The sequence below is a fragment of the Urocitellus parryii genome, chromosome 5 (genome assembly GCF_045843805.1).
Source record: "Urocitellus parryii isolate mUroPar1 chromosome 5, mUroPar1.hap1, whole genome shotgun sequence".
Lineage (NCBI taxonomy): Eukaryota > Metazoa > Chordata > Mammalia > Rodentia > Sciuridae > Urocitellus > Urocitellus parryii.
This window is the reverse complement of record NC_135535.1, coordinates 204,509,019-204,533,130: the sequence shown is the minus strand read 5'-3', so window position 1 is coordinate 204,533,130 and position 24,112 is coordinate 204,509,019. Positions and strand designations below refer to the sequence as shown.

At 59.3% G+C, this 24,112-nt stretch overlaps 2 protein-coding genes across 2 annotated transcripts in view; one reads left to right on the top strand and one right to left on the bottom strand.

Moving 5' to 3' along the window:
* Fam53b (family with sequence similarity 53 member B) overlaps nt 1–3,938 on the top strand; it is a 79,150-nt gene extending 75,212 nt beyond the window's left edge. Inside the window, exon 4 of the mRNA XM_026384180.2 lies at nt 136–3,938. Coding sequence (XP_026239965.1) covers nt 136–504 — 369 coding nt within the window. The 3' untranslated portion in view covers nt 505–3,938. The remainder of the gene's footprint in view (nt 1–135) is intronic.
* Nucleotides 3,939–4,117: 179 nt separating this feature from the next.
* The window catches only part of Lhpp (phospholysine phosphohistidine inorganic pyrophosphate phosphatase), a 109,280-nt gene continuing 89,285 nt past the window's right edge, over nt 4,118–24,112 (bottom strand). Inside the window, exon 7 of the mRNA XM_026384181.2 lies at nt 4,118–8,332. Coding sequence (XP_026239966.2) covers nt 8,236–8,332 — 97 coding nt within the window. The 3' untranslated portion in view covers nt 4,118–8,235. The remainder of the gene's footprint in view (nt 8,333–24,112) is intronic.

Here is a 24,112-nt window from a genome sequence, read left to right as displayed (position 1 = left end):
CCAGGATCCAGTGGTCTTGCTGTAGCCTGGCAGACCAAGTGCCAGCTAGGTTTTAGCCCAGCTTCTGGGGTATGTGATCCTGAGTTCCAGGAGGGGTGTAGTCCTTCAGTAACCTGTGTGTCTGCCCCTCCACAGAACTGTCAGACCTTCAGCAGCCTCAGCTGCCTGAGTACGGGGATGGAGGACTGCAGCCCCCAGAGCCCCTTCACCCTCCATGTCAGCAGCACCCGGTCCTGGTCCGCCCTGCTCTCTGCCTCAGCCTCCAGCCCAGGGGGCAGGACCCCTGCTGGGACCCCGGTCCCTGAGCCTCCTCCCCACTCCTTCGACGATCACCTCACCTGCCAGGAGGACCTGTCTTGCGAGGAGTCAGATGGCTGTGCCCTGGATGAAGATTGCAACAGAAAGGGGGAGTTGGCCACAGCCTGGAGGGACCGCGGAGCTGCCAGGAACAGCCTCTGCTCCCTGGATGGCGAGTTGGACATCGAGCAGATAGAGAAGAACTGAGGGTGCCCTGGGCCCTGGTCCAGGATGGGGGTGCTTTAGAATCAATGGGCCCCCCTCTGGGTGCTCGGTGGACACCCATAGGGGGAGCCCAGCTCCTGGGCCTGTCAAAAGCTTCCTGAGAGGTGTGGGGTCCCAGGGAGATTGCCCACCGTCTCCCCACGTTCTTTGAAGGTGACCTGGCCCTGCCTCTAGTGGGACGTGTCAGTCTCCCCAGCTGTCGAGCACGTCAACCACCAGGTCCACGGAACTGCTGTAGCCCACAGGGCAGCTTTTGGGTTTGGTCTTTTCCGCCTTGTTTCTTGGGGGGGTGTTGGACAGGGCTGGGCCCGTGCTGCATCCCTTGGGTGGGGACGCTGGGAGCCAGGCGTGGGCTGGGGCCAGGATCTGTTGGGCCATGTCCTGGTCCTTCTTGGCCTCACTCAGGTTCACTCTGGGAGTTGGCCCACAGCTTCTTTCACTCAGTTTATTCCGTGCCTTCTCTCCCAGGTCTCCCCGCCCCAGGTCCGGGAAGGTTCGGGAGACACCCCCTCCTGTAGAAACACCAGAGCCACTTGGCCTTAATCCCACATGTGGGGGCTGGTATGGCCCCCGAGCAGGGAAGCCATGTTCATGCTCAAGGCCAGGGAACAACTCTGGGTGCTTGTTAGAGGTCGTCCACATTGGATGGGGATGGTGGATCTGTTGGCCAGAAGACACATCCACTCACCCCACCTGCGGCCTGGAGAGCCTCCCTGCGTTCCACTGCCGCAGGGGCTGCTGTGGCAGGGCTGGCAGTGGCAGGCTTCCCCGTGGCTCCCATTCCCTCATTCAGGTGAGTGCAGTGGTACATGACACAAGCATGGCCTCTTAGAAGTGTCCTCAGGAGTCAGGAGCTACGAGCTGGCCATTCCGTGGGGCCTGGGATGGGGGTCTGTGAACCCCTGCAGTATTTCTAGCACATTCTCATGTGTTCATGGGCACTCTGGCTTTAATCCATGTGCACTGCCCGCCTCAAGACATCTGTCCACTGTGGGAGCCCAGGCTGGGTGCCGTCCCTCCAAGGCAGGCCCAGCCATGGCCCAGCTTGCTTCGCTTGCTTCGTGGCTCCTCACTCCCGGCACTGCTCCCCAAGGATTTGCACTCAGGCAGCTCCCTAGCCCGCCTTGCAGACCCCACAGGCTCTGCACTCTGGGAATCTGGCTTTTAGCAAACTTGGCATCTTTCGCAGACAAGAGCAAGTGGGCTGGCTTGTGAGCAAGTGGCTCATTTTCCCATAAGGCTAAAAATAGCTGACATGTTCTCGCGAGTTACCGACACGATCACGGGCACTTTTGTAGTCACTTTGCCTTTGCTCATCTTCGTGGATGAGCAAACGCCTCACTTCTGCAGGTCGAGTCCTATGGTTCTCACCTTTCTCCTAAAGAAAGACCCTGTTTGGGAAACTTTGTTTAAACCTTCACTTTTTACTTACATCCAAAGGGTGGTGGCTCAAATTCTGTTGTATAGTTGGCATCAAATCAGCCACAGGATGCTTGCAGGAAGCCCCTACCCCAATGGCCCTCAGAGCCCTGTGGCAGTCTCAGGCTGGCCAGCGCAATGGTGGCACTGGGTGGGGCAGTGTGTGTGTGTGTGTGGGGGGGTTCGCTGTCACTCCTACCGGAGGCGCTGGAAAGCCAAACCAGAGAGTCGTGGCTCAGTGGACAAGGGCATCGTGCCTGATCCCTATACGGCCAGCCTTGAGGCCCTGTCTTCTCAGAGCAGCCCTAGAGGTGGTAGGTAGTTGTCAAGAGACCAAGGAGAGCACATGCCAGAGCCTCCTGTCCCCAGAAAGCCCAGGATGGGAAGTTCTAGTATCTGGAGTGGCCATACCAACGGTGGCCACCCTGGAACACGCCCTTCCTGTGGAAGGCAGAGGCAGGGTTCCCACTCCTTCCCCCCCAAAGGGCCAGCCAGCGTTAAGTCAGGGAATGGCTCCCAGCTGTCTTTCCTTAGGGCCAGGACAGGAGGCACCTGGTGGCAAGTGTGTGTCATAGGGCTGTAGGGGGGTGGCCTGTCCTCACATCCTGCCTGCCCCTACCCTAGGCCTGATGGCAGAAAGGCAAGCAGTGGCATTTGCTGAGTCACAGCCTCATCCTTCCCACCTACCCCCAAGCCACTTCCAGGCAGAAATGACCCTATCCCAGGATAGGGTTTGGCCCTTTCTAGTCTCCTCATCCCTCTTGACTATTCTGTCCTACCAAAGCCCCTGGCCCCAGCTCATGATAGCAGCAGTGAGCTGCAGTTAGGGGAGGAGATGGCAGGTGTCCTTGCTTGAAGGAAGGCCTTCAGTTGGATTGTGGTTGCCTATGATTGGGCAGAGCAGGCTCCACCTAGAAGGTGCCCCCCTGTTTTCTTAGCAGCTACATAGCCCAAAGGCCTTTCCTGTGCCCTACTCCACTGGCCCCAGACTCTCTATCTTGGAGCTGTTGGGAGGGAGGCTTACCTGGGAGGCTCTATCTGACCCCCCTGTGGTTGTCCTCAAGGGTGGTGGGTGTCCCTCCCACCAGCATGGTGGCCCCAGCCAGCAGCAGGAGCAGCAGGAGCCTTACCTTCATCAGGCCTGCGTGTGATTCCTGCCTCCACACAGAGGCAGAAGAAGTGCAGGACCTGGAAGGTGGGCTGTGCCCGGCTGCCTGCCTGCTCAGAAGGCCCCAAAGGATGAGAGCAGGGCTGGGCTCCAGCAAGGCTGGTGGGAAGAGGGGCTTCCTGTCACATGGCACACTGCACTCACTGCAAAAGCCACTGGACTGACAGGAGCTGCCGTCTGCCTGGGCACCAGGCCTGGGTTCAGGGCTGCAGCCTCACTGTTTACATGACTGCACACCCTCTTGCCTTATTCGCAGGTGGTGGGCCGCAGCCTGGCCCAGAGTCCATGGGCAGATGCATGCAGGTCCCCAGGGAGCTTGTCCTGACCATACATACGGATTTTCATCCTCAGAAAGCCTTACTTTTCAACAAAATTTTTGTAGCAGCAAAGTTTTGTGAATTTGTATGCTGAAAGAAAATTTCAATAAAGGAAAAGTCCACATTAAAAAGAAAACAAACCCCAGTTTCCAGTAGGGTCTCCTAATGCAGAGGGGGGTGATTTTCCACGCTCGGATGTGGCTGAGGTGCATTCAGGGCACTGCCTGTCCCGGCAAGCTTCCATAGCAGTCCGCACACCCCAGGATCCTGCGCCCATTTCCGCCGAAGGTTAAAGGCACATGTGCTCTGTGGCCAGGGGTGGTCAGCTGAACCACGACCGCCTGTGACATCACCACCTGGGATGGTGCCACCCAGCCAGGTGCCGGGGCTCAGGGAGCCCTGGAGGGCAACTACCTTGTGCAGGCCATGGCGTGACACCCCCCACCTCAGCCATGCTGTAGTCACATCCCTTCCATGGTGCCAGCCAGGGGAAACCATGCCTCTTTAGAGATGTCTTTTGAAAAAATTACAGACCGAAATGGAGCTCTTGTAGCCTAGGTAGGATAGTCTGACCTTCTAGCATAGTCTTGTTGGCAAATGAATTGTGATGTCAGTACGTGAGGGCGATGTCCGGGGCTCGGGTGACAGGTAGCATCTGGTCTGTGCTAGGGTTGTGCTTTTTCCCGACCGGCCCCGCGGTGTTGGTGTTGCAGAGCTTCAGGAAGTGTGGCAACCAGTGGATTGCTGGGCCAGGCCCCTGCTGGGGCAAGGCCACAGTGTGCAGAGGGTGCTGGGTCTGTCCCCCACCGCCACCCACCGCAGCCTGTCCTCCCTGTGCAGGCCGTAACTGTCTTGCACTAGAGCCGCTCTAGTCTCAGGAATTTGCTTGTTACTTTTACTGTGTAAATAAAGCTTCCTGGTTCATACCCAACTGCCTGGGCACAGCTGTGTAGTTTCTTTTGGGTGTGGAGAACGGGTAGGCCCTCCTTCCCTCTGCCACAGAGCATTAGCTCCATGCTCTCCAGGGCATGGGCTGTTCCCTTCTCTTCCCTCCACGCTTCAGAGTTGGGATCTGTCACACAGCCAAGGAGGGGTCCCAGTGCAGGACCACTCTGGGAGAATTAGTGGAGCAGGGCTGCAGGCTCTCTGGTGGGCTAGCACCAGAGCAGTGTGTGTGTGCATGTTTGGAGGTAGACAAGTCCAGCCAGGAGCCACAGAGCTGGGCGGGTAGAGCCACAGAGCTGGCCCTCGGTAGTTCCAACCTTGCTGAGAGGCAGGGGTGCCAGCAATGTGCATTGGGCCTTGCCACCATGGAGCCTCCAGTCTGACCTGGCCTGGACTCTGCAGCACCCTGTGTGGCCAGTCTGCCTCTGACCAGCAGGGTAGCCCAGGAGTGCACAGGCTGGGCTTCTAGCCGAGGGCCTCTGCTCTCATCAACGGCTTGTAGGGCTCAGGCCTCTGCTGCTCAGCCCAGTGTGGGCACCCAGTCCTCTGCCTGGCCTCTCAGACCAGGTAACCAAGCTTAGGAGATTCAGGGTGTCGGCAGCCTTGAGGACAAGTGTGGTCACTCTCTATAACACAACACTCACCTTACTCCAGCTTAGCTCAGCCCATCTATGGCTGCCCCACTCCCTACCGTAGAGCCTCCCCCGGGCCATCTTCTGAACCTCACAGTTTGCTTAGACTGGGACACCGCCCCCGCACAGGCTCTAGGACTCACAGGGTAGCAGCTCCACCCTCTGCTTTGGCATCGGGGCCTTACCCCTCTGCAGTCCCCAAGCCAGGCCAGCGCATAGATACACCTGATGTAAGGTCCATTGATGGGACATGGTGTGTGCCCACCTTTTGAGCAGGCTTCTCAACCTTGAAAAAGTATGAGAACCCCTGCTGCACTGGACAGAGTATGGACGGCTGGCTGGAGGAAATGCCCGCTGGGACAGTGGCCAGGCTCCAGGTGGTTTATGGTTTCTTTTATGCTTTTCTGTTAGAAACAATACATATTATAAGAAATCTATAATCTAAAAAGTCAAAACTCAAGAGAGATAATGCAAAGTGCCCAGTATATTCATTTCCAGAGAGGAGAAGCTGTTGCCAGTCACGCTAGAATGGGAGGTGAACCATGAGCTCTTGCTGGCTCTCCTGGCCCCACTTCTGTCCTAAGATGAGCATGTAGGAGGCTTTCTGCCTGCCTGACCCATCTGCTGGGCGGGGGCAATAGAGGGAGGGCCTGCAGTAGCCAGGGCCAGGCCCCCTTGCTTCACCCCCAAGGCTGGTAACTATGAGCAGCTGAAGGGACCCAAGGGGGGGGGGGGTCACTCGTCATTTCTGGGCAGCATTGTCACGTTTAAGCAGCGGGACAAGGGGCCATCTGCTCCAGAGGGGATGGTAAATCCTGTGAGGGATTTAACAGATGAGGTAACCGAGGCTCAGGGCTACATGATTCCCCACAGGTAGCACTGAACCCCAACCCCCAGAATTGTTCATCTGGAGAGAGAAGATACCCATGCACAGGCTCTGCTGGAAAATCAGCCCTGGGGTCACCACAGGCCATCCCCACGGGAGAATTTCAGGAAGAGTGGGGGTAGCACTTGAGAAATCACCAGAAATGGCATGGGACGAGGAGCCAGGCCTTGATTGGAGCTCCAGTCTCCACTGTGCCTCTTTTGCTGGCCCTCGGGCTTGTCACTTCATCCTCTGTACCTCGGCTGCCTTATCTGGAAAATGATGGTAGTGACAACACCACTTCTTGCCTACTGCAGCCCCACGGGTGGTTGTTCTCTGCACCCCACTCCTGGGCAGCGACTTGAAAGAGGCTCGGCTGGCGGTAAGACAGACCAGCCTCCCTTCTCCAGAGGGCACTGCCCGGACTGCAAATTCCTACCAAGGAGAGCAGGCGAGGCCAGGCCCTGAGAATGAGAGAAGAGGAAACCCAAACTCCACAGAATGTGTTCACAGCATGCTGCAGGCCCAGCCCACGCTCGCCCTCCCGCTGCTGGCCTCCTCCCACTCTGACAGGTGGCCATGGGGGCTCCAGCAGGGAGCCGGCTGACTGCGGACTTTCCAACTAAAAGTACAAAGGCCCTCCTCAAATGCCAGTGACACTGCCCTGGCCAGTGGCCTCTCATCTTGAAAAGACTCTGCCACCATCTTCTGATCCTGACTGAATGGTTGCCAGCCTGCTGGGCAAGGCCCTGGGCTCCCAGCTGCTGTGCCGGAGACTCGGGCTCCCGTTTCTGGTTGCTATGCTTGGTCACTGTCTGCCTTTGTCTAACGCAAGTCCTCTTATGGGGATCCCTCGCTTCTCTTATTTGAAGTCATCTCCCGAGATTTATCACTGGCTTCTGAATTGATTGGGGGAGAAACAACAATCAAGTTACCCACTCAGCTTATTGATTTTGAAACCTGAAACTTAGTTTAAGAGTGAATTTGTCCTGGAGGCTTTGTGGGGAGGCTTGCTCCCCCGGTCTGAACAGGGCTCTCTCCACCACCAGCCTCAGGCTGCTCTGAGTAAAGGCTGTGATTGAGATATTTGAGTTTTCCTCAAAGATTCCTTGTTGACAGCCTGATCCCTAGTGGGTGGTATTAGGGCCTTTAAAATTGGGGCCTAGTGGGTGGTCCTTAGGCCAATTGTGGGCATGGCCTTGGAAGGGATTATGGAATCCTGATCTCTCTAGCTTCCTTCCATGTGACCTCCTCGTGGTCCTGAACATGCTCCTGCCGAGATAGTAAGAGGTCCTTACCAGAGCCTAGCTGATGCCAATAGTATGTCATTGAGGCTCCCAAACTGAGCTAAATAAACCTCTTTTCTTATATAAAAGTAAGCCTGCCTGAGATATTCTATTGCAGCAATGTAGAAGGAACTAATTTGGAAGGCATTACTAGAGTTTTCTCTGGCCTATCTTCTCCCAGGTGTGGCTAAGGACAGCTCACTGTCCCCTCTGAGCCTCAGTTTCCTCATCTGTTAAAGGGGTAAGAACAGGTGAAGGGTTTCATAGCAGCCTTTGCCCCTCTGACATTCAGTGGCTCCAGCTCAGGGCAGGACCAGGGATAGTGCATGAGACTCCACCCAGGCACCCACCCTCTCCCCACAGGGCTCTTTGTGGTAGTCAAAGCCTGAGTCAAAGGCTGCTATTCAAGGCCAAGTTTATTGAGCCGTTAGTTCATTCTGTCTAGTCTGGTCCAGAGTACCCTCTATGTATGCAACCTTAACCTCTGTAGTATGGTGCCCTTCAAAGTGCCCCTGGGAGCTACCCCCAGCCTATCTGCAGTGTGACTTGCAGGTGGGCCTAGGCAGGCTGGTTCGGCTCTGAGCTGCTTGATGTGCCCAGGAGGCCCCTGTTTTTTCTCCAGGCTCCTCACTTGGCTGCAGAGAGCCTGGTGAAGGGGCAACATCCTCTACACCCAGCTAGGTGGAGCTCACTGCACTCAATGACCAGGTGTGAATGGTGCATGAATGAATCCAGGACAACCCCAGAGAGAGCCTCCAGCCCTGCTCAGAGGACTTTCACTCTCTGGAGGCCTGGCATGTCTGTCCCACCCTTTGGACATCACCAAGGCAGAGGCATGGCAGGGCCAGGCAAGCGAGCACATCATGTGGGTCATGAGCAAACCTCTGCCCAGGAGCCCAGGGAAGCATGGCTGAGGGGGGCTGAGGAACGGGCTGGTTGGCTGTGGTGCAGGAGCAAGGTAGCCCAGCAGGGCCTTCCCCTCAAAGAGGGCAGAGGGTGGGGCTGTCAGGGACTTGGGTGTCCTGGGTACTGGGGGAGGAGGGACAGTAATGGAAGGAGGCTGTGCCCTCCCTGAAGGCTGTCACTTGTCCGCATGCTGCAGCAGCAGATCCACAGCCTCTGCAAGGTTGTCCACGTACCCGTCAGCCTTCACTTCTGGATGGTACTCATCACTGGGCCTGAAAACAGAGATAGACAGGTCAGTCTGATAGAATATTAGCCCATTTCTCATTATTATACCAACATACCTGAGGCTAGGCCACTTTATAAACAGGTTTATTTAGTTCAATTTTGGAGGCTGAAAGCCCAAGACCAGGCCACTGCCTAGGCCTCTATTGAGGGACTGAAACAGATGGCATCATGGCAGGGCTCGGGCTTTCTAACAAGCCATTCTTGAAAACACAAACTCAGGGTCCCTCGGGAGCCACAGGAATCCTTCCTGAGCAGCACCCAGTGACCTCCTACTAAGCCGCACCTCTCACACTGCACTTGGGGAACAAGCCCCTTTTCCAAACAGCAGTCAGTGGACCGCCCTGAAGCCCTGAGCTGTACCTGGTGGACACAGAGAAACTGCCTTCTGGCCCCGAGTACAGGCCTAGCCTTACCCCAGGGGATCTCCAGGCCCCTGCCCTCTCTTCCCTCCTCCTCCACTTGGGTACACATGCCTCCCTGACTGTTCCTTCTGCCCGGACACCTTCCCAAACCAATTCCCATCGATCCTGTTTAACCCTGTGGCAGAATGGCCAGTACCTCAGCCCTGTCCCGGCCTCCAGTAGAAGCCTCACACTGGTGAGAGCAGGACCCTGACTGTACCCTGCCCTCGGCTCTCTGGGGACTTGCCCTATATCCTGCCTGGCCTGGCCTAGTACCAGTGGAGAGAGCATGGTACGTGTACACTCTGACCCAGTACTTGGGGCAGCTGGGTGATGGAGGACGCACCTCTTGCCTGCCCAGTGCTGTGGCCCCAGGGTGTCTGTGAGAGCCATGTACCATTTCAAGGTCACTCACTCCTGCCAACAAAGGAGGTGCCCAGGCTCCTGGTAAAGTCACTCTCTGCCTGGGTTCTGGGGACTGGAGCCCCCAGGAGATACCTGTTGACTAGATGTCCTGAGGCCTTGGTGAATGCCAACGAGGTACAGAGGCCGTGGGGCCCTGCCTGGGGCTCCGTGGATGATGGGCCATGGGCTGTATCCTAAAGTCGGGGGGCTTTAGGTACACGTAGGTTGGGGAGGAGGAGCCCCAGTCATAGGAGTACCTCTGGGTGTGCTCATCTTGACAAACCATTTGAGGAGGTAGGACCTCCTCCCAGGGATCATGGGGAGCCCCAGTGGGTCTGTGGGCCACAGTAACATCCTGGTCACCTCCACGGTGCTCCTGGGCTCTTCCCTGGCCTCGCACACAGGAAAGTACATGGATCTTGGCAGGAGGGGAGCCAGCCCCCATGCCAACCTCCTGTTACCAAGGGACTGCCACTGGGGTCACCCCAAGGCCTGACCGAGGGCCCAGGAAATCCTGGCCGCCACACCCCTGCAGACAACCCATCTTGGCCGGGAAGGAAGTGGTGAATTTGGTCTGACGACATCTAAAAGCCAGGTTTGCCTCTCAGAGGGTTTCTTTTCTGCAAAGGGTTTTACCCTAATGTGACCGTCATGAGTGAGGGCACTTTTTTTCAAGACATTCAGCCCAGTGGCGTGGAGACCACCTTCTGGCAGGGAGAGGCCTCCTTAGGGACTGCTGAGGGCCCTGGACTTGGGTGGGGACCCTAGGAACAGATCCTAGAATGTGGACATCCCTTGTGACAGGGGAGAGTGCATCCCTTGACTGCCCAGGTCCCCGGGCCTCACTGGGCCAAGCCCTGTCCCTGCACCCTTCCAGGGACCCCACTTGCTCACCCACCCCCTTGTGTAGGTGGCCACTTTCCTCTGTGGCATGGCCCAAGTACAGCATTCACAGAGTCTCACACCCATTTTTTCTGTACATCCTCCAGGGAAGAAGTCGTTACTCCCATCTTACAGGTGAAAATTGGCTCGGGGGTTCAAGGTTCAGCCAGGATGAGCAGAGCCAGGGCCTGATCCAATTCTCTCTCTCACACTAGTGTTTTGGGAGCCAGAGCTGCCAAAAGCCTGCAGGCTGCTGGGCATTCTTGGTCTCCCCAGAAGGGGCCCAGGAGTTGACAGCAACCAAAGCACAGGGCCAGTGGGTGTCACTCTGACGGTGTGTGTGGCCGCCTGCCAGTCACAGGTCAACATGCCATGGAGGTGCCCCAAACCATGAGCCTGAGGGACAAGAAAAGGGGATCCATGTGCAGGGAGGGCCCTCAGGACCACCCACTCCACCTGCAAGTCAACAAGATGCCTCACATGTAGGCATGGTGATGTAAGGGCAGGATTTTGTCAGTGCCAGCAAGACACAAGTCAGTGAAGATGGGAACTTCAGATTCCCCTTTTTCTATGTCAGTGCTGAATTATGTACTTGTCACTGCCAAAGGGTTTGTTTGGTGCGGCCACTTTGGAGAACTGAGGATACCTCCTGTGACCCTCCAGTTTTCCTGGGTATGTAAACAACACAAATGAGAATGTTCCAAGCAGCTTTAGTGGGAAAAGCCAGAAAGCAAGCATGGCATGAGTGTCCCTTGGTGGGAGGATGGAGAGGCTGGCAGGTCCACACGTCAGGGGCTTTCTCCCAACCAGGACCACTCAGCAATGGAGGAGTGTCAGATGCTGTGGCAACAGGAGCAAGGCTCCAGGAATACCAGCTGGGACGCCACAGGAGCAGCTCTGGACCCTGACATGAGGGGCAGCAGAGGGAGACATGCTCTTTGCCATGTATTTTCAACCTCAAAAGCTCACAAAGAAGCCACATCTGACTCGCAACTGGAGGAGTCCACACCCCCTGCTTCCGGGCAGGCCAGGGGCCGGGACGAATCCTGCCTGCAGCCTTATGTTCCTAAAGGGCTGTAGAAGGTAGGGAACACGCCACAGGGACCTAAGTAGCCTGCGGAGCTACCACGGTGTTCAGCTCCTACAGAGAAGGCCGGGGCCTCTTCCAGCCTCTCTACCATCCTGGCCTCTGGGCACAGTGCCTCCTTGGAGCACGCTCACCCTCAGCTGTGCCATGAAGGAAAGTCGTAGCCCCGTCCCCTACAGCCATGTGACATGGGAAAGCCCTTAGGCCTCTGCCTTGGTGTCCCTGACTCGAAGGTGCACACAGGGCTCCCCACAGGAGGCGGGCCATCGCCCTCACGCTGGAAAGACAGCTTGCCAGTGTTCAGTGCACCACGGCAGTCACCGCAGGCTCGGCCAGCCTGTCTGGGGAGCATGCCAGGGGGCAAGGCCGGGCCTGGCCAGGGAGACGGAGCGGTGATTGGGCCTGTGTCTTCACTTGGGCACACGGGCTGGTGGGGACAGGCCAACAGATAGACACATGTGGACATGTGAAGTACAGGGAACACGGGGTGTGCGGGGGCATGTCTGACCCCACCACAGCAGTGGATTGGAAGAGCCGGGAAGCTTGGATCAGGACCACAGGGGAAGTTCCACTGGCCTGGAGCCCAGAAGGCCCTGTACCAGGACATGCCGCCGAGTGTGTCCACAGTGGCCAGGGGGTGCCCTCCAGTGCTCAGCCTCCTGCTGCCCTCTGCACGCTGGGCATCACTGTTCCCTGTCCACCCCTTAGCCCCCACCGCCTCACCTCTGCTCTACCTCTGTGCCTGAGGCCAAGTCCTATGTGGCTCTGGACGCGTGTGATCCGGCTGTCCTCCATGCCCCTGGGACCCGAGGGCCACTCCAAAACCCAGCTTACTGATATGTGTGGGGTGCCCCAGCCCCGACTCATGAGGGACTTGCCAGGGGCAGTGGAACAGCCAGGTGGCTTTGGCCATGGGTGAGGGCACCTGCCCAGGGACCGATACCCCTGCCCCTGCCTCAGCTCCCGGATTCCCAGCCTTCCCCCCAGAACAGCAAGGTCAGTGCGGTTACCCAAAGCAGAAGAAAATCTCTCCTAGCACACAACACCCTGGTCAGCACCCACAGACCTGGGGCGCCCCTCCTGACACCTTCACCCAGGGCCCAGGGCCGGGCTTGCCATCCAGGCAGATGAAGCCCACCTGAGAGGAAAGAGGACCCCCCACAAAATCAGACGCTGCCAGGAGGCTCCCACCAGCCCGGGTTTGCACATGGCTCCGCACACGGCTCCTTCTGTTTAATTATGTATCATTTAAACTCAGACCCACTGAAAGCGCTGCGCTGGAGCGGCCGGGGGTCACATGGGCCGCAGCTCTCAGGAGTCGGTCGGTGGGAGGCCACTCACTCCAGGCTGCCTGCCCCAAAGCCTCAAGGCAGAGGACCCCACACCATGGCCGACCCTGTGACCTACAGGCCTCAAAGTTGTTCTTTACCGAAGCTGAAGCAAAACCCAACAGAGACGCTCCCACGACAGTGGAGAAGCAGGAAGGATAAAGAGCGCGGCCTGACTCCAGCAGCCCTGCCAGCACAGGCCAGGACACGTGACCCAGGACGCAGCGGGAGGAAGGCAAGAGAGCAGGGCCCGCAGGGAGCCCCTGGGGCCGAGGGACAGCGACACAGGGAGGGTGGGATGGGAGAAGCAGTCTGAGAAAGGAGAGGGACCTACAAATGTAGGGGGGGGGAGAAACCGACGCACAGAGAGGACAGACGGCGGCCTCAGGTGTGTCCAGGCCACGTGTGTCTCACCCACTGTGACTTGGGCTGCCCCTTCCCCTGGACCCTGCAGGCTCAGCTGAGGCTTGGCTGGGAGCTCCCGTGGGGTCCTGCCTCTGCCCTGACCCAGGCCCCCAAGCAGGGTGGGCTCCCTGCTCTGGCCCCACAGATCATGTGGCCTGGGCCGGCATCTCCACCTGCCTGAGCCGCAGCTTCCGAATGTCTCAGCTGGGCTTGTGACTTGGCTCTCAGAAAGAAGTCAGGCGTGACTGAAAATAGGTCTGGTGTGGGCCCTGGACCTGGTGGGCCTTGGAGCCAGGGCCAGTCTCTGCCCTCCCAGGGTCACAGCCCAGCTCCACCCTCATGCTCCTGGGCATGGCCAGTGCAGGGAGGAAAGGAAAGGGCTAGGTTCCGAGGGCATTGGCGGGTGGTTAGAGAGGGTTAGGGAAGCTTCCAGAGAAAAGGCATGTGAAGCCCAGAGCCCTGCTGCCCTCCACCTTCCTGCTGCTCCTCCTGAGGAGGCTGGAGAGACAGGTCCCCGTGGGACCCCTCCCTAACTGAGCTGGACGTGGGCGGCCCTCGGGTCTAGCTGGCAGGTGGACGCTGGCAGATTCCCCAGGTGCCCTGTGGGCCACAGCAGCTTTCCCCCTCTCTGGTTCCCTTCCTCCGGGCAGCAGGTGGCTTTGGGTGCCCATGGCTGAGCCTGGGGCCCGAGTGCCTGCTTAGAGTGGACCGCCCTGCAAGCACCTCCCGCCTCCTTGCACAAGCTCCTGGGGTACACTGCCCACTTGGAAGCAGAGGCGCAGAGCCGTGGGAGGTGTGGGTGGCAGGACCAGAGGCTGCGAGACCTGGCACGATCGTCACCCTGCCCTGCCACATGCCCTGGCAGGAGTGTGGGTCATCTTCTGTTCACACCTGCTCCCTTCCGCTCGTTCCTCCCTCTAGTCTGCCCTCTGCCCACTCTCTACAGCCAGAGAAGCCCACCAAAACGCTCCCTTGCTCCTGCGAGTCCCTGGGCACAGTGCTCCTACTGTCAGCATCAGCCTGTTTCTCAACAGAGTAGGCAGGTCTGTTCTGACGGAGCCCCTGCACAGGCCAGCGTCAGGTGTCCCCTGCCCTCCCACACTCCTGCTGCCCTGGAGTGCTCCTGAAACCCCCTCCACCTGCAGGCTCCTGCGCAGCCCCAAGACCCCGCCCCTCGCCCCCATCTCTACTCAGCTCCCTCCCACAGGGAGTCACTCTCCTCTCTGCACAGAACTTGTCCTGCCCTGACAGCGTCACGCCTGGATGCCACCCTGCTTCTTCACTGTGGGGCTGCCTGGCTGTGCTTCCTGCCCTCTGTGGTCCCCCGTGCAGGCCTGGCCCAGAGAAGGCACCCAGGAAGCTTCCACACACGCTGAACAACTGGCCCTTCCCCCCTCAGGCCCTGCAGGGAATGAGGGGAGGCACAAGGGGGTCCTACATCCGGCTTCACAGTGGGGACCCTGCGCTGGCCCAGGGAAAATGGCTCAGACATCCTGAAAAGGAGCCCAGTAAGAGCCACCTCCAGCCCCCCAACATCCGCCTCTTCCTGGCTCTGTCTTCTCCAGGAGGTGCTCTGGAGTGGCAGCGCTGCCCAGGCTCCCCCACATGTGCCCCTGAGGGCAGGGAAGGCCCAAGGTTTCCACGACTAGAGACCAAGCAGCTGCCTACCCCAAGGGACACGTGCCCTGGTCCTGAGAGCTGTGGCAGAGCTGGCACCCCCACAGCGGCTAAGGCCAGGGCCTGGGGTTGCCCAGTGACAGTGAGTTCAGTGAACTGGGAACTGGCACTGAGAGGGCAATGCCAACTCTAGGCGGTGCTGACGGAGCTGGAGAAGAGGGACAGAGGCATCGATTCATGAGGCTGGTGACGAGGCTGGCAAAGGGCATCTCTGCATCGGATGCCCAGAGTTCAAGACTCCTGGGGCCTAACGTCAGAGCACGGCTTCTCCAACGTAGGCGGGACGCAGCTGGAGGCCTGCCTCCTCCTGCCCACAGTCCAAGCTGTTCCAAAGGCAAATTATGGGATGCCCTGTCAGTAGGCACATGCCCAGGGGCTTCCTGCTGCCCACCTGCTGGCCCAGAATGCACACCATCAGGACAGCAGCACCCCAAGGCCCAGTGTGGCAGGTGGGGGCTCAGACGGCAAGTCCAGCCAGCAACCCCTGCCGGAGCTGGGCTACGGACAGGAGCCCAAAAGTCAGAGACCCTGTGGTGGGGTGGCAGTGACCTCAGATGACTGCTCCTGTCCCTCTGGTACCGTGGGCAGTGCAGGTCCCAGATGCTGGGTGGGGCTCCATCCCACAGAGCCTGTGTCTTTGTTCAGCCCGGGCCTCCTGGAGCCTGCTACATTCGATGCCCAGTGGCTGAAGGCACACAGAGGGACTCTGCCCCATTCCTGCCCACAAGGAGGTTCCACAGAAACACGAGCCCAACTGCCCGGCATGAGGCCCTGCGGTCATGGGTTCCAGCTTCTGCTGCCTGTCCTCCCTGAGGACACCTCAGCCCTCAGGCCTGTGTCCCCCGACTCCTGCCATGACCGCAGGGGGGCTTGTGGATTTGGAGGAACCCGAAGAACAGCTGCCTGTCGGGGGCAGGGCCACGTCACTCGCCCAGGTCTGGGGGAGCCAGGCTGGTCAGCCTGCCCGTCCCTGCCCACCCAGCTCTCACTCTCAGGGACCTCGTGGCTGCTGTAAAATCACTTGGGAGAAAAACAAATACCACCCCCTGAGGCCTGAAAGAATCCTCACTGGGGGCACCTTGGAGGCCCATGGCTCCCTGGCCAGCAGGGACACCTTCTGCTGGCTGAGACCTCCCTTGGAGTCAGCACTCCAGGGAGGGCAGGTGGCCAGGCCACAGAGTTCTCTCCTGACACTTTGGCAGTACAGGAGTGGTGGCTAGGGTCAACCCCGGCCACCCTTTGAAGCACCCTGCAAGGAGTCTTGGTGCTGTCCCTGGAGACTGCACCCACCCTCCCACCTGGGTGAGCCAGACATCGATGGAGAGGGGACCTAAAGACAGGTGAGGGCATCGCAGGGGCCTGGCCAGGGTGTGGCTCCCAGGAAGCACTGTCTGTGAAAGATGGCCTGGGGGTGGTGAGGGACCCAGGTCCCCCCACACCGTCCCTTGTCAGCTCTGACACACCTCCCTGGGCTTCACCTGGCTGCCTCCCCCTCCCTCCCAACTGTCCAGAAGACCTGTGAAGTGGGTCAGCAGAGCTGAGAGTGGGGTGGGGACTCACCCCCCTGCATGTGCACTACAGGTGTGGGGCGGGCGTGCCACCAGAGGTTCGGGAGGCATGTGATCTATGTCTCCTGCCCACTGTTGGTGCTTCTTCAGGTCCCCTGGTGCTTTGAGCCTTATCTGGAAGAGCTAGGGTGGGCACAGGGCTGGGCTAACTGAACTGCCCTTTCCTTCATGCCCCAGCTGACCTGTCCCCCCAGGAGTCTCTCCCAGCTTGCTGGGCCAGGCCCAGAGGCTCTGAGCTCTGTTGGGTACACTGAGGCACGGGAAATATGTGCTCCAGGTCTCCCACATCCATAGGAGTCAGACTCATGGACATCAGGCCTGCTTGCTGCCCAGCCCAGGGCTGCCCAGCGCAGCAGGCAGGCCCTGGGATGTACGCGAAGCTTGCTGGCCAGCAGGCAGGCACACAGGCCATCGGTGACCACCTCGGCTCTGCCTGCACTGTGCAAGCTTTGGGAGGCATTCCACAGGCCCTGCACAGCACCCCATGTGGCGGTACCATGACATACCTGTTCTAGAGATGGGGAGATGGACCCCTGCAGGGAAGGGACATGCCCGAGGTCGAAGTCACCAAGAGCAGAACTGGCATGTGCACCGTTCATCACACTCATCTGGCCCAGCCTCACTGTAGGACTTCTTCCTGGCCCACAGAATTACTCCACCTTTAGAGTTTCTGGGGGCTGGGGGGCCTGTGGGCAGGGGGATTCTCACATCCAGCCACCCCAGGACAGAGGTGGGGTGCTGGGACACATTTGCCTGTGAGAAGAGTGCTTGCCTGGGAAGCTGGCAAGGAACTGTAGGGGGTCCCCAAGGGCTGCATGTGGCCTCCCCATGGCCACATGCCACACAGACATACTCCAATTCCTTCTTATCTACAGCCTGAGGGTCAGGACCAGGGGACCAGGCCTGAGCAAGGGCATGTTTTACCCAGGCAGGGCCACAGGGCTGTGTGGGCCTTGAGTTCTCAGCTCCAGCCCAGAGAGGGAGGGCTTCCCCGCGTTATTTGTGGGTGTAGTGTAGTCACACACAATGGTGGGATTCCTTGTTACGTATTTGTACACACACAGTGCAACAGCGTAATCTGACCAGTATCACTCTTCGGCACCTCCCCCGGAGAAGGAGGATGTTGCAGAGGACACTAGGCACCTACTGCTTGGGGGCACGGGTCCACAGGGAGGAAATGGGGCCTATTTACAGTTGGTTCAGCCAGGTGCTGTCTTGCCAACTGGAACCAACCCCACAGGGCCAGCTACTTCCTGCAAGGTCCTCATAGAACTGTGAGTGTGAGAACAGGGTCCTTTTTTTGGGGGGCGGGGGTACTGGGGACTGAACCCAGAGACACATAACCATGGAGCCACATCCCCATCCCTTTTTATTCTTTATTTTGAGACAGGGTCTCACTAAGTTGCTGAGGCTGGCTTGGCACTTGCGATTCTCCTGCCTCAGCCTCCGAGTGGACGGGACCACAGGTGTGCCCCTCTGCGTCCAGCTGGAGCAGTCGTTTCCAGAGCACACTGGAAAGGACTGAATGTGCTGCCCTGCCCAAAGCTTTGGATATGTGGGACTCAGTCCCCAAGGAACAAGTCACCTCCTCCAGAAAGTCCTTTTGCCCCCTTACTGAGGTGCCCACCCTGAGCTCTGTTGGGTACACTGGCCACCTGGCGTCTGGGTGACCCATCACATGCCCATCACCATACCGCTGCCTGGCCTGGGGACACAGGGCCCTGGTGCCCACCCTCTTGCATCTCCCTAGAGCTCAGGCTCCAGTAAAAGGGGCACAGGTCCTCTGAATTTCTCAACCTCCTCAGAGAGCTGGCCTTGACCTCTGTGACCTTGAGCAACTGCCCATTCAGAGCCTCTGTTTTCCCATCTATAAAACCAAGTGAAGAGCCCCACCAGGGCTCCGGCAGTCAGCGAGGGGACGTCGGCGTGGAGGTGTTTGGCTGGCCGTGGGTGGGGAGGAGTGGACGCGGAGGGTGCTGGGCCAGGGAACAGAGAGGCGGTGGGAACTGGATCCAAGGTGGGTGGACCGACATGGCTGGTAGGGATGGGAAGGGCTGGATGGAGGACCGGGCCTGGGCTGGCCGGGTCTCATGGTGGGCTCTGGTGTGGGGAAGGGAGGCTCCTGGCTGCATGGGGGACACCTGGGCTCACTGAGCAGACGCCACCTGTGGGGGCGGCGGGCGAGTCCCGAGGCCTAGATATCCCCAGGGCCTCTCCCCAAGGGGATCTTGGTAGAACCTGACAGGCTCCCGCGAACGGGCGCCACACTCCTGCACGCAGCCAGGTCCAGGTCCTACAGCCAGCAGGTGGCTGTGCCGGGGGACAAGGGACTGTGGAGAGAGAAGGGGCAGCCACTGGGTGCTGGTTCCATTTGTGCCCTCAGCTGCCTTCAGGCCCACTTCTTCCAGTCACAGGGTGCCGTTTGTGACGTTATTTGTAATGGTGACGGTCCCTGAGACCAGCCTGCCCCAGGCCCGGCAGCGGGCTCACACTTTAGCTCCTTTGGTTTTCACAGCAGCCCAGGAGGCAGATGCCACCACCCCCATCTGACAGCTGACAAACAGAGGCTCAGAGAGGGGGAGGAGCCTGCCCAGGGTCACAGAACTGGTGCTGGGGGTCCGTCTGCCTCCCCACCTGGGCTCAGAAGCACTTGCAGACTGGTCTAGACCCGTGGGAGCTGGGGTCTGGGCTAGCGGGCAGTGGGTAGAGGTCACCCAAGAGGTTTACGCTGGCAGAGAGGCGGATGGGTGAGGCTGGGCGGCTGACACCAAGCAGGAGCCTCTGACAGCTGTTCATAATATTTTGATAAAAACACACTGAGCACCTGGTGTGTGTTTGGATTAAGAAGCGCTGCCGAGCCCTGTGCCAAGTGCACGCCCAGGGGAAGCCTTGGCCCTGGGAAGGCCCACGGGAAGCCTTGGCCCCTGGAAGCCCACGTGTGCCTCCACCCAGGGGCACATGGCAGGATGCTCCTGCAAGCCTCCCCAGAAATCCACCCAACTCCCTTTCCTTCTGCCAGATTGCTCAGGGGTGGCCAGGCCCCCAGGCACTGTCTGTCCAGCAGACTGGAGCTCCCACACCCAAGCGTGGAATTCTCATGAGGGGGCCTAGGAGGGGGCGAGGGTACCAAGAGCCGCACAGGCCCCTCTGATGCTCAGTGCAGCCTCCCTTACCCTGGGGTGGCAGGGAGTTGTGCAGCTCCACTGAAAGCCTGGTGTCATCTCCACTGACGCTGGCAGAGGCGGGTGGCTGGCCAGGGGATCCTGGTGGCAGATGGCCCGAAGTTTGCTTTCCCATGGGGTCAGCCTGCACCAACACCCCCTTCACAGGTGAAGACCCCAAAGCACGAGCATGGGTCAGGGACTTGCCGGAGCTCAAATGGTACAGCAGCGCCTGCACCCAGAGGCCCGCCCTGTTGGTCTGCTTGGGAAGAAGGCCTCCCCCAGGAGGGTCCCCTACTCCAAGGCATCCCTGTGGGCGGGCCAGGCTGCCCTCCCAGGCGCTGTTCAGGGCTCACGACGGCACCTCCGAGGCTCAGAAATGGCGTTTCCTTCACTCAAGGCTCTGCAGGGACCCACGTGGACTTTTGGTTGCAAAGTCCCCCTGAATGCTCCTTTGAAAGGGCCAGACAGGCCCTCAAAGAGGAGGTCCCCAGGTCAGGGCACTGGGGAGGTGCTGCCAGTCCCAGCAAATGCACATTAAGAGCCCACTGTGACACCACTGCACCCTGCCCAGCGGTCAGGGAGGAAGAGGCTGGTCAGGCCGAGAGCCCGGGAGCTCTGGGGCACCCAGAGCTCCCAGGGGCAGGTGGTGGTGCCAGACAGTGGGGCAGGCTCTCGGGGAAAATGCTCAGCAACATCAGGAAAACAACAACAGGAAAACCCACGAGCACCGCAGACCCAGCAGTTCCCCGGCTGGTCCCACCCACAACCCGGAGAAAGGAAGCTTATATCTACCAGGACTTTCTGCTCAGCTGTTCCCGAAGACCCTGGACTGGAAACCACCCAAGTGTCCACCAAGAGTATTCATGTCCACAATTCTAGTCATACATCAGTGACGCCGGCCACCAAGAACAAAGTAGATGAAGTAAGTGAGGAGAGGCCAAGCTGGGGGCACACCGCAGAGCCACGCACAGCAAGCTTGAGGTCCAGTGCGGCTCTCTGCGAGGGTGTTGACGGGGAGGACCTGGGCAGCGCTCACGTGCCTCTGGGTGGCTGGAAAGGTGTACTCGTGTGCAAAACTCATCAGACTGATGCACACACAGACTCACGCATTTTGCCATATGCAGGTTAGCCTCAATTAATAATTATTTTTATTTTAAGAAGTGCCCCAGGTAGCTTTGAAGAACACATAGTAATATTTTTAGTAGGACAGATCCAGAGGAACTCAGAGGTGGCCTAGAACCACAGTAAAGGCCTGAGAATTTCAGCCACAAAACTATAGCTTTGAGTTCCCTGGCAGCCAAGGCAAAGAGGGAAACCCTGTAGGTTACATGGAAGCAGATGACTGTTTAGGAGGGACATTCTTCTCAGCAGCCCAGACCGATGAAAAGGTCTGCTTGGGAAGAAGTTCTGACAGTGGAGGCTCCGCAGGCGCTCTGCAAAAGCTCAAAACCCATTCTTCCCAAAGAGCAGACCCCTCGCTGTCCCCTGTGTATGCAAACCTAGAGGGGCCTGTTATGAGGCTCCGGGGGCTTCTGGGCCGGGCTGGCTAGGGCTGCATCACTGGCCTCCGACCTGGCAGTGACGGTCCCTGACAGTTCGCCCAGCCGTTTCCAAGCCAGCTGCCCCTTCCCCTGGTTCAGAAACTCTGGAGTCTACACCCACAAAGCCAGGGCTGCACCAGTGGACCTCCGTCTCCCCCTCTGGGTGTGCAGCCCCACAGGGGCCACCAGGACAGAGCGGGGTGGTGGTCTGGTGGCGAGCACAGGCCAGCTGGCAAAGGCCTGGGACCCGAGGGCACTTTCAGAGCCTGTGATTAATGAGGCGGTTGCAGGTTCCGTTCCAAGACTGCACAGTCCCTGTCTCTGAGCGGCCTCTGGGGTGGGGTGGGCTGGTCCCTCCTCCCCTTGGTGTCCTCATTCACCCAGCAGGGCCTGGCCAGCGTGGAGAAGGGGCAAGGGTGCTGTCTCCAGGGCCTCCCCCCTGCCCAGCCTCCTGCTGAGAGGTCACTCCGGGCCTCTGGTGCAGGGGGACAGGAGGCCCTCAGGCGGGAGCCGAGGAGGCAGGCCCAGCCCCAGGCAACGAGACAGTGAGACGTCTGAACATGCGCTCCACCGGGGGGGTCCTGGGTAGCTGCCCTTCACTGACCGTAATCCGCCGTCTCCAGGGTCAATGGAGGGCCAACTCGTGGCCCTCTTGTGATGTGGCTTCCACCAGAGCTGCGGGCCTGGTTGCCCACCTCGTCGTGTGCAGAGAGGCAGCCGTGGCCGGGGTCCTCACCGAGACCCCAGGACATGGGCAGTGGGCCTGGGGGTAGAGCCCTGCACATGGTCTGGACTCCTGTGGCCTGGGTCAAACCTCGGCCTGGTGGCCCGTCCACGGTGCCTCCAGGGGCTGAGTAAGACGACGATGTCACGCCACGGTGGAGGGACGGGCTCACCCCTGTCCTGGGGGGCGAGATGTGGCAGGGGCAGCCAGTGGGGCCACACCTCCTGCCCTCCTGTTCCCAGAGGGACAGCCCACGGTCAACGTGGAGGCCATGAGAGTCCCACTCTTCAACCCCAGAGCTGGCGTCTTGCCTAAGGTTGACTGCACAGAGGTCTCCTGCCGAGCGTGCCACGTGGAAGGTCCCCAGTAAGTCACAGTCAAAGCTCAGGAACTAACTGGGATGTTCACGACAACAGCACTGGCAACAGAAAAGGAGAAGTCGGTGCTCGCCAGAGAGGGGGACGTCTGGGCGGGTGTGTCTGCTCCATGAAACACAGCTATGGACGACGGTCACGATGTGGGAAGGAGACGAGTTAAATGTGCGCAGAGATGAAGGAACCGACAACTCTGCAAAGGGGTGGGGTAACAGGGAGAACTTTTTCCTTGGAGATGGCGGGATGCCGTCTTCAGAATGTACACCATGGTAACAGCCGTGTTCCCGGTTCCATCGAGCCCCTTGAATGAGGCTGAGAAGTGGAGGTTATTCTCTGGCCCAGAGCGTAAGAGCCAGACTCAATAAGGAGCAGGTGACCCCTCCTGGACCTAGTGGCCTAACACTGGAGGGATAGTCCCTGGGACCCAAGAGCTGGCTGGGCCTGGCAGATGCCACCTGCTCTGCAGGCCATATCCGTTCCCTACAGAGCGGGGGCCAGCCCAGGTCAGTCGAGGTGGCCTTGGGCCCACAATAAACCATGTCACATACACACCACCTGGGCCCTGGCTTAGCCACTGGGAGGGAAAATGAGCCCCAACTGACAGGACTGGGGGGAACCAGGCCCAGCGAGGGCAGAGGCTGGCGGGGGCTAAACCTGAGAGGCCATGAGCTCCTGGCCCTGGCAGAGAGCCGTCCCCACCACTCACAGGGTGGCAGAGCCTGAGAGAAAAGGCCCCCTTGGCCCCCATCCCAGGACTCTCTCCTGCCTGCACGGACACAAGGCCAGGGCCAGGGAGGAGGGCCCTCCTCAGGGCCTCTCCCTGGTGGGAAACTGAGGCAGCCCTGCAGGGAACCGGTGGGAGGCCAGCATGCTCCTGTCTACTCACTGGGCCTCCTCCGCCCTGGGCTCCCCGAGAAGCTGGCCAAGCCACCTCATCAGTCACAGGCCCGTCAGCTGCCTCGTAAATCATCAGAGCAGCCTGCTGAGGGCCCTTCATCCCGGCCCTGGGGGACGCCAGCCTGCCGGGGCGGTGTGCCCCACACTGCGCCAATTGTGCCTGCAGGGACCCCGTCCAAGCTGCCCTGGGCGGTTCCTAACGGAATCTCTTCTCCTCCCTGGCCAGGAAGCCGCGCTGCTCTTTGGACCAGCTTCGACCCTCCTCAGGCCCTGCTGCTGCCCGCCCGTCCTGGGGAGCAGAACCTGCCGACGCCCTGCCTGTGACAGAGAGGCTGCAAGTGGCTGCAGTCGGCCTGGGGTGGGGCGGGGCGGCCAGGCTCCGTGGCTCTGGTGGGGGAGGATGAGAGAAGGGGAACCTGCAGCCCAGGCCTTCCTGAGTCCGGGGACACCACAGCGTGTGTAGACCACCCAGACACACGGTCCCCTGCATTTTCTCCACCCCACTCCCCACCACCGACCTCTGGTCTCCTCGGGAGAGCTCGGCTCCAGCCATCAGCTCATGTCTGGGGTGTGCTGGGTTCAAGAATGCCCAGGGCCCAGGTGGGTGATGTGGGATGAAGGCCCGGGGAGGAGGTGCCTCTGCCATGCTATAGGAAGAGAGGCCACCCCACCCTCAGCCTGGTCACCAACCAGGACTTCTCTGTGCTAGCAACTGAGGCTGGTGCCCATCTCCCCTCACTGTGTCACCGGCCCTGAAAACTGGTTTCCTGTATAGTTTTACTTGGTTATCTTCCATGTGAACTGAGTGCTGACCTCTCTAGTGTGTTACAAGGTGGAGACAGGGAGGGAGGGCAGCAGATGAAACTGCTGACATCTTAAATTGTCCCCAACAGTTCCTCGGGACCCTGGGAAGTGTTGTGAGCACTCCGTGGTGAGGCCCAAGATCAGAGGAGAGATGACAGGCTGCTTCTCCTATTTGGAGGCTCAGTGGAATCCCGTGGGAGCTCAGATCCAGGCGCATGCTGCTGTCTACCTGTGGGATGCAGCTAAAGCAGGGCTGAGAGGGAAGTTCATAGCACCAAATGCTTGACAAGAAGAAATGTCTCAGAGTGAGCACCTATGCTCCCACCTCAGGAAGCCAGGAGGGCAGGGCTGGGCATGGCACTCAGGGTGGCCAGGGCTGGGCATGTCACTCAGGGTGGAGCACTGACCTAGTGTGAGTGTGGCCCCGACTTTCATCCTCAGCACCCCAATAAAAAGAAAAAAGAAACTAGGAGAGCAAAATGATCCTAAACAGTGGAGGAAGGAAATAAT